The sequence below is a fragment of the Peromyscus eremicus genome, chromosome 6 (assembly GCF_949786415.1).
Source record: "Peromyscus eremicus chromosome 6, PerEre_H2_v1, whole genome shotgun sequence".
Classification (NCBI taxonomy): Eukaryota; Metazoa; Chordata; class Mammalia; order Rodentia; family Cricetidae; genus Peromyscus; species Peromyscus eremicus.
In genome coordinates, this window is record NC_081421.1 from 100,907,021 (window position 1) to 100,916,749 (window position 9,729).

The following is a 9,729-nucleotide window of genomic DNA, read 5'->3' on the forward strand; positions in this document are numbered from 1 at the left end:
CTCATCCGCCCTCCTCCTGTCCATTATTGTTTGTTCTCAGGCTCACACAGACCACAGGCCACGGGCCACCAGCCACAGGGACAGAGGGTGCCTAGAGGAGAGAGATCTCCCAACTTTGCTTCTCTTCTCTCCACAAAGGGAAAGAGCGTGCCCCATCCAACCTCCGAAAACGTCTTCCCACCTCCACGCTCTTCTTCATGCCTGCTCAGCAGGAGCCAGCACATGGATTTTAGTGCAATACTTGTCACTCACATGCCGTGTAAACTACCCGGAACAACCTCAGCCTCTCTGGGCCTGAAGTTCTTCACCTGCAAACTGAAAGGGCCGGGCCAGCCAATCCCTTTGGCAATGTACACCTTCCCTTCATTTGGCAACTGTTCATGCCTGGTCGGCTACTTCTACTAACACTGCAGCACGCAGTTGCGTTCATTTCTTAGTGGGAAGGTTTGCCCTTTCTTCTAAGCTAGTCTTAGGGCTGACTGAAAAGGCAGCTGCCATCTCCTCCTCTAGTGTGTCTTCTAGAAGATACCTACGAGAGAGCCTCGTGCAAAGCACGTTTCCTGACGGTGCTCAGACAGATTTCGGGCTGCACTGGTAACAGTGGTCTGAACTGCAAAAGCGCATGTCGCTTGCTTTCTTGGTCCTTGACATCCTCGCATCACTGTGGACCCTGTCCCATGAAAGGAGAGGCTTGCTTGGTGGTGGGCAAGGGTGAGGAGTACGGACAACAATGGCCCTTCTCTCATCCTCGCCACGTGGGCAGCTGTATTCTTCTAGGTTCAAAGTAGAGGACAAAGCTGGTAGCATCATCCATTTCCTTACCTCTATCTCCTGCAACATAGAACTAAAGCAAGGCACATACCCACTGTCTGTCCAGTAAAGTCTCCGGCCAATCCAGTCCACAGCAAGACCTTCTGGTGTGTCCACCCCTTCCTTGATAAGTCTTTCTCGCTGGGAACCATCCATATTGGCTCTCTCGATCCACTTCAGGGCTGTGTGTGCAAAATATATCTGCAAAAGAGAACTAGGCATTTCTGATTTGTTTTCAAAATAATAATGTAGAATATACATAAAGGAGATGAACAGGTCTTCAGGTCATTCAATGTAATTATTACTGGAGACAGACAGACATTGTCTACAATAAGCCCTGACTGTGCTACTCCCAAATATGTGTAACCTTAAGCAACTTAATCTCTGTGTAGTGGTTTGAAAAAGAATGGCCCCCATAGGCTCATAGATTTGAATGCCTGGTCACCAAGGAGTGGCACTATTAGAGGTGTGTTCTTGTTGGAGTTAGTGTGTCACTGGGGGTGGGCTTTAAGGTTTCACATGCTCAAGCCAGGCCCAGTGTCGCTCTCTCTTCCTGCTGCCTGCCATCTGGATGCAGAACTCTCAGCCCCTCTCCAGCACCATGTCTGCCTGTGTGCTGCCATGCTTCCTGATATGATGACAATGGACTGGACCTCTGAACTGTAAGCCAGCCCCAATGAAATGTTTCCCTTTATAAGGGTTGCCGTGGTCATGGTGTCTCTTCACAGCAATAGAAACCCTAAGACATGTCTCTGTTTCTCTATCTGTGTGTGTGTGTGTGTCTCTCTCTGTATCTCTCTCTCTCTCTCTCTCTCTCTCTCTCTCTCTCTCTCTCTCTCTCTCTCACATACACACACACACACACACACACACACACACACCACTGGTAATTTAGTTATCTTGACTACTGGTCAATGACAGCATTTGTACTCCACCCCGAGATGTCCCTTCTGCGGGACAGGCCCCCAGCATGCCACTTCAGGTCAATTCAGAAAACACGGAAGCTCTGTCAATTTTACCACTTACTTGCTTAACTGCCTCAGTTTCCCAGACTACAGAAATGGGGGCATCAGATCAGATACTTGCTAAAGTTCATTTCATCTCGGGTCATTCATCTTGCCTAACTTTGCAGGTGCAAAGTGCTTCCTAGGTCAACTATACAGGCTTTGGAACAGACTATGCTGCTTCTGAAGATGGGTGACCATAAGTGACTTAATCTCTCTCTCATACGAATCACCTGGGGATCTTGTTAAAACGCAGGTTCTAGTTCAGTGGTTGGGGTGAAACAAAGAATTCTGCAGTTCTAATAAACTCCAGATGGTCCAAAGACTACAGTTTGACCAGCAAGAAACTGAGAACACTAATCAAAGAATGGGAAATGGGCACTGGACTTAAAGTCCATCCACATTTCTGTAAATGATGCTATATGTTAGGCTGCTATTTTCACATAAGCATAAAGCTTGTTTCCTGCTTTTCACAGTTCAGAAGTCATTAAGTCCTCTCTCCCAGTGACACATATCAAACGCCAATTACTAACTCATACTTTTTATGCCCCAACCCCAACCCACCCTCTTCCTACTACTAGCAAAAAATCAAAAACCTACTCATGGGGCAACTTCCATGGGCAAAGCATCATGCTAGTCTCCCACCTGCACCTCCAGAGAAGAGACTGAAATAAGGCTGCTGCACAGTCTCCCCAGTAAGATGGCTAAAAGGGAACAGGGCAGGGTTATCACAGCACGAGAGAGCCCTTGACGCTCCTCAAATGTATATATTTAACTTGCTCTGGGTCTGATGATTGTGAGCATGGCAGAGGATTTTCAAGTAGCCCAGATCATCAGTGGAGCTAAAATCCTCCAGTCATTTAACATCACATATCGGTTCATGCAAAAACAAACAAACAAACAGTGTACCTTGTTTTCCACCGGATCATAATCCAGGGCAAGAACGGTCCCCATCTGCCGACTGAACAGAGCTCTGTAGTCTGTTCCGTCGAAGTGCATGTGTCGGATGTCTTGAGAATTTGCAAACAGTAAAAATGGCTGTGGTCCTGTTAACCAGATTTCATATAGAGCTGAATTGAAAACATGCTTTAAACCCACGGCCCTTCTGCCTCTTGCGTTTCACTGCTCCATCTTCTTTAACTCCTAGTACAGTTTGCTCAGTTCCCCAACAACAGTGTGAGGTAGGCAAAGACCTCCATCTCCTACAAGGTGGCACTGCTAAGATTCCATCACTGCGTCCTTATTTATAGAAAGAGCAAGATTAAATAACCCAAACCACAGACAAGTGAGTCTTCTGGTTGCAACCTCCTTCACTCACACATGTTGAGTTCATCAATTCATTTCCCCTTTCTTGTCAAATGGGATCCTAATTCCTTGAATTTATTTATAATGCCCTCTAATCATTCTCCAGATTCATTATGTTTTATTAACCAAGACCTTGGGGAGTTAAGAATATTGTGGTCAGGCTTAGGCGAGCTTCACAGAATCAGAATGGTAAGCATCTCAGTTATCAGCAGAATCGACAGCAACAGACAAAATCAATTTGGCATAAAGCTAAGATATGAAGGGTATCGAAAGACACAAAAGATGTGATATCAGAAGATGAAAGAAACAGCTGAAGCATAAAATTTCACATTAAAGTTGAAGGAAAAAGACCGAACTTATCAAAATGTTGTGATTATTTATTACATTTACCAGAGAGATCAAAATCAAATCAATCTACAACTATTTATTAAATGTCTCTTAACTATAAAGCCCGTTAAGACCATTCTCATGATGGCCTCCTCATCTACTAAAGATACCATACCCTACTTTAAGTGGGTGGATGCCCGCTTAGTTAAGTGGGCATAAATATTCTTCAAAAACTTTATTTATGTTATAATTAATTACATTATTCATAGTCACAGGATTTATCTCCCACTTCTAACACTTTTTTAAAAAATCATATTTTCTAACAAGAATCCAAAGGCAATTTAACTTTATATATTTCTAACATAACACTATTTTTATGTAATCTTTTTTCAAGGACTTTCAAACAACCACGACACTAACCTGATGCTGCACAGCTCTTTTGGTCCGATCGTAGGTCATATCCAGGAAAGCAACCACATTCCCAGGACACTGGGCTGAGAGGAAGACAGATCTGGCTGCATCCACCATTATCAGGCGATGAACAACCTACAAAACCCAGCTGCTTGGTGACGATGTTGTATCACACAGAATAGAACAAGTTTGCATGAAAGTACTCTGATGAACCAACTGTATTTCCCGTTAAGCCCATTTCTTAATCGTTCACACTGCTGCCATCAACTTAACGTTCAGAGTTTAGAGGAACACGTCACAGTACCCACTTTCCCAGAGCCCAGCATTCTGATGTTAATCCTTCACATGCCAACGGGCCTCATCCTTGTGTGCCACCACTGAGTTTCAGAACACATGCACTGGAAGCTAGCTAGACGAAGAAGTGCACTTGGAGTTTGGCCTAACTCTTCCTGCAGATTAATACAATTTTTCTTTTCTTTCTTTTTTTTTTTTTTTTTTTTTACAATTTTTCTATCGCATACTTTTTTTGCCTTTTGCCTTTTTGTTTATTTGTTTTGCTTTGCAACTATTTTAACTTGCTTTATTTTCAATTATAGATTTGGGTAATACTAAATTCCACCAAATACATTTTTTCATTTTTTGCATATTTTATTTAAGCAATTAAAATCTATGTAAAACTCTCCTGTTAAAATCTTGAGTTTCATCCTGATTTCTATGTGCTTATGTCTCCAGGAAGAGAAAAGCAGAAAGTTATTTATTAGCTGCCAACAATATGCTAAGCACTGCATCCACCTGGAAGCACTGAGCTCACCTGAGCAGTTTACATTACGCTGCTAGGAACCTGTCATGTTATTCCAGGACTAACAATGTCAAAGAACATTCTAGAAACCACTCCACTCTGCTGTCTTAAAAACCTCTGAAATTTACATATTAGTCTGTTGCATAAATGTCTTTCTATGGTGATACTGTGTTCCCCCAAATATTGTGCACCCTAATAAACTTATCTGGGGGTCAGAGAACAGAACAGCCATAATATTAAGCATAGAGGTTAGGCAGTGGTAGCACACACCTTTAATCTTAGCATTCCAGAGGCAGAGATCCATCTGGATCTCTGTGAGTTCAAGGATACAGCCAAGCATGGTGACTCACGCAGGAAGCAGAAAGGTATTTAAGGTGTGAAAACCAGGAACTAGAGCCTGGTTAAGCTTTTAGGCTTTTGAGCAGCATTCAGCTGAGATTCATTCTGGATGAGGACTCAGAGGCTTCCAATCTGAGGAAACAGGATAAGCTGAGGAATTGGCGAGGTGAGGAAGCTGTGGCTTGTTCTGTCTCTCTGATCTTCCAGCATTCACCCCAGTAACTGGTACTAGGTTTGTTTTTATTAATAAGACTTTTTAAGATTCATGCTACATCTTTCAGTAGTTGGAAAATTATTGAATAATTGGAAAATCTAGTCTGCTTTGGGAATAAGGTTAAATTTTCAGTGTCTCGAAGAAGATTCATATTGTCAAGTCAACAAAAGGCAAATAAACTTACCACTGCATGTTTTCCCATCTGTCTGGAGCACTGAACCTTCGGGACAGATACACTGCGGACCATCTGATGTCAGAACACAGCTGTGGCTGCATTCAGACACGTTGCTTGGACAGGAAGTAAGTTCTAGTTAGGGAAGAACAAAGTCAAAATTAATGTTAAAATTGGGGTATAAAAATTTGCTATAATCGCCAGGTGGTGGTGGTGCATGCCTTTAATCCCAGCACTTGGGAGGCAGAGCCAGGTGGATCTCTGTGCGTTTGTGGTCATCCTGGTCTACAGAGCGAGATCCAGGACAGGCACCAAAACTACATGGAGAAACCCTATCTCGAAAAACCAAAAAAAAAAAAAAAAAAAAAAAAGTTATCAGCTGCTACTCTGAAAGGAGAAAGTTAAATTTAAAAAAAATCTAACTTTTATGAGATGCTATAGTACTGAAAATATGAAAACAAGGAACAAAATATCAACCTAAAAATATTGAAGAGCTAGGATTTTAGGAAAATATCTGCAATCTCCTATGAGTTTCTCCTATTTCAAATAAGATTTTAAAAGTTGTTAGTCATCTGAATTCCAAAATATTTTACATAGAATTTCACCAAGTGATTCTCAAGTTCTCCTGGAGAACCAGTTACACTTGGTAGAAAAGGCAAAGGTGTTTTGTGTGTGATTAAGAGAAATGAGAGGCTCTTAACAAGTACTAAAGCGGAAGATAAATTCCTAGAGTGCAGCACTTGTGTGTGATAGCATGCAGCTTCAGAACACCGGGAAATGGGAACGGGAAAGACAGACATTAGGACAGACAAGGCTCAGATTAGAAAAGGCCCCAACCGGGAATGATGTCACATACCTGCAATCCCAGCCACGAGAAGCTGAGGCAGGAGAACCCCAGGATCAAGACCAACCTACGCTACCCTAATGAGACTGTCGAAAACAAAATTAATAAAAAGGAAACCTTCAAGTCCACACAAGCTCGTGCTGCAGAAGGTGTGCATGTAAAAGACCAACAGTGAGCCAGAAATAACTGCAGAGTGAGTTGAGCAAACTTAAGCCCTACTCTATATTTTGCCCCAAAATTAATTCCAGCACATTAAAAACACAAATTGAAAATGTGTATCATAAAATTTCTAGATGTTTTAAGAATTAAGTAAAATAGTATGTTATTGTTGGCATTCCATGGGCCCTAGAGCCAACCCATTTACATCCAATCTTTTAGGATATCTACTAATAGGTCAGAAGCAAGTCTAAGACATGAAATGATGATAAAAGTAGTTCATTATTTATTTTCCATCAAGTTCAGCGAGTCTGGTCTCATAAAAACAGAGGAATACAGACACACCTATTCTCCATCATCTGTAAAACAGGACTACATAATAAACATGATTTCAAATATGCATCTGTACATCAGTCATGCTAACAGCATCAATTAGAAAGTCGAAAGTATCTGAATATGCAACCCTAGATTTGCACTGGGGACATCCATAGAAATTTAAAATGTTTTCTGTTTCCCTTTTTAGTAAGTACATGCTAACATCGATGACCCTCAAACCTAGAAATGACTAATTCAGTAGTAAATTATATCTACAAGTATATTTCAAATGTATTTTGGCCAAGAAATGTCAACACTGAATCTAATTCAGTCTATAGATACAATTACAAGCTTACAGAATATTTCAGGGACATTACAAAAGTGTAATTAACAAAAGCCACAAAGCAAAAAGCCCTGGAATAAATAAAAATAGTTAATTTAGTGACTACTATGCAAGGGATAATAAGAATATGTAAGAAACAGGTGCATGATGCAGAGATCCACAGCCGGGTGCTAGGCGGAGCTCTAGGAGTCCAATCGATGAGAGAGAGGAGGGATTCCATGAGCAAGGGACATCGAGACCATGATGGGAAAAAGTACAGAGACAACTAGCCAAACTGGTGGAAACTCATGAACTGTGGATCAATAGCTGAGGAGCCCCTATGGTACTGGACCAGGCCCTCTGGATAGGTAAGACAGTTGTTTGGCTTGAACTGTTTGGGGGAGCCCCAGACAGTGGAACCAGGATCCATCCCTGGTGCATGAGCCAGCTTTTTAGAGCCTAGTGCCTATGGTGAGACACTGCTCAGCCTTGGTGCAGGAGGGAAGGGCTTAGACCTGCCTCAACTGAATATACCAGACTCTGCTAACTCCCCAGGGGAGACCTTGCCTTGGAGGAGGTGGGAATGCAGAGTGGGTTGGGGGAGCAAGAAAGCAGGGGGCAGGAGGAGGGAGGACAGGGGAATCTGTGGTTGGTATGTAAAACAATAGAAAATCTCTTAATTAAAAAAAAGAGATAGTTGCATCAAGTTAGCACACAGTCTTTATTTGAACACTTACTTATCCAAACAAATCCATCATGTACAGGACGTTTAAAAGATAATTCAGATTAACACCCTCTACAGCACAAGCTTATGTGGACTTGAAAGTTTCATTTTTATTAGTTTTTTATACAATCTCATAATAGAAGATTATAGAAAAATTGATATTTGATGTTATTAAGAATTACTGTCAGTTTTTAAGGATATTACAGTAGTATTGTGATTGTATCTAAAAACTGACAGATATTACACTTGGGGATTGTGGTGGTTTGAAAGAAAGTGGCCCCCAAGGGAGTGGCACTATTAGGAGGTGTGGCCTTGTTGGAATAGGTGTGGCCTTGCTAGAGGAAGTACGTCACTGTGGGGGTAGGTTTTGAGGTCTCCTATGCTCAAGATATACTCAGTGTGGTACAAAGTTGCTTCTGCTGCCTGGAGATCAAGATGGAGAACTCTCAGCTCCTTCTCCAGCACCATGTCTGCCTGCATGCTGCCATGTCCCACCATGATGATAATGGACTAAACCTCTGAAACTGTAAGCCAGCCCCAATTAAATGTTTTCCTTTATAAGAGTTGCCGTGGTCATGGTGTCTCTTCACAGCAATAAAAACCCTAACTAAGACAGGGATTAATTATAGTTAATTTTTAGGTATAATAATGTATCTTGACTATTTATTACATGCCCTTCTTTTAGACATACACTGTGAAATATTAGATAATATAGATAAAATGTTTGTTTATTTATATAGTTTTATTTCCCTCCCCCTGGAGGTTTTTTGTTTTTTTTCTAATAGGCCCGTATTATGCACGTGATTGTTGGTTTTTTAAGACAAGGCCCTTCTATGTAGCTCAGGCTGGTCTTGAACTTGTGATTCTCCTACTCAGCCTTCAGAGTGCTGGGATTACAAACCTGTACCACCATGTCCAGCTTCAACTATCCATGTTTTAGAAAGCCAAATGAAATAAAATGCCCAGGTAATTTTGATGCACGCAGCGAACTGAAGAGCACCAACTCAGATCACAGCCAGTTTAGGGACATTATTGAAAATGAAATAATGCGACAAAGGCTTGCTGCGGCTTACCGTGGCACCGTTTCCCATCAGGAAGCAGAACAAACCCTGCGGGGCATGTGCAGTAATAGGATCCCGGGGTGTTCTCACACCCAAGAGTACAGCCATGGTTCTGAAGTCCACACTCATTGATATCTGCACAAGGACAACAGCAACCCACAGTCAGATGATTATCCTTGCAAATGAATTGTGATATCCCCAATTATCACAGAGCAGGGCATCTCATGCTTGTTTCTACTGCAACTGGCCATGGGAAGGCTGCTTCTCCAGTCCTCAGAGTGACAGGAGACAGTTCAGGGCTCGTGAAAGTCACTCCTATTGTGCCAGAGTGACCCAGAGAGGCACTTTCTCAGGTTTTTAGATGGGCATTATCCTTTAATAAAAGTCAACACAACGTCCCCTGGAGTCCCATGTGTGTTAAGTAAGCACTCCGACACTGAGTGCCCACTGCACGTCAACCTCCCTCCCTTTTGAGAAAGGGTCTCCCTACACCTCCACGGCCTCAAGTTCTCCTTGAACTCACTGAGAAGGTCAGGCTGGCCCTGAACTTCAATCCTGCTATAGCCTCCAGTGAAGCTGGAATTTGAATATTTTAGTCAGTTTAGTGTATTTCCTGTCCTGCTTTGGGTCTTTCTCCAGATGACCACGCCTCAAGAGGGACACTTCTCCAACAGCTCTGCTCTAACTGAAGTGCCAACCTGTCACCCTCTGACTCTGGGACACAAGTCACAGTACTAGCTGTGGGCAGAAGCATGGGACTCTAACAGCCACAGGCTAGATGTGCCTGAAGCCAATTAATTCCTCTGAATGTGTGTGCCACTGCAGCTCCTAAAAAACAGCAGTTATTTCTCCAGGGCTTATGATATTGGACAGGAATTTCCAAACGGGAGGCCAGCTGGATTCAGCCTCCCAGGGTTCTCTCTGCA

At 42.4% G+C, this 9,729-nt stretch overlaps 1 protein-coding gene across 1 annotated transcript in view; it reads right to left on the reverse strand.

The window, feature by feature from the left end:
- The window catches only part of Egf (epidermal growth factor), a 79,296-nt gene that overhangs the window by 35,597 nt on the left and 33,970 nt on the right, over positions 1-9,729 (reverse strand). The window contains exons 7-11 of the mRNA XM_059266223.1: positions 8,816-8,938; positions 5,394-5,516; positions 3,867-3,992; positions 2,724-2,860; positions 863-1,011 (exon numbers count right to left, since the gene is read on the reverse strand). Of these exons, the coding sequence (XP_059122206.1) occupies positions 863-1,011; positions 2,724-2,860; positions 3,867-3,992; positions 5,394-5,516; positions 8,816-8,938 (658 nt within the window). The remainder of the gene's footprint in view (positions 1-862; positions 1,012-2,723; positions 2,861-3,866; positions 3,993-5,393; positions 5,517-8,815; positions 8,939-9,729) is intronic.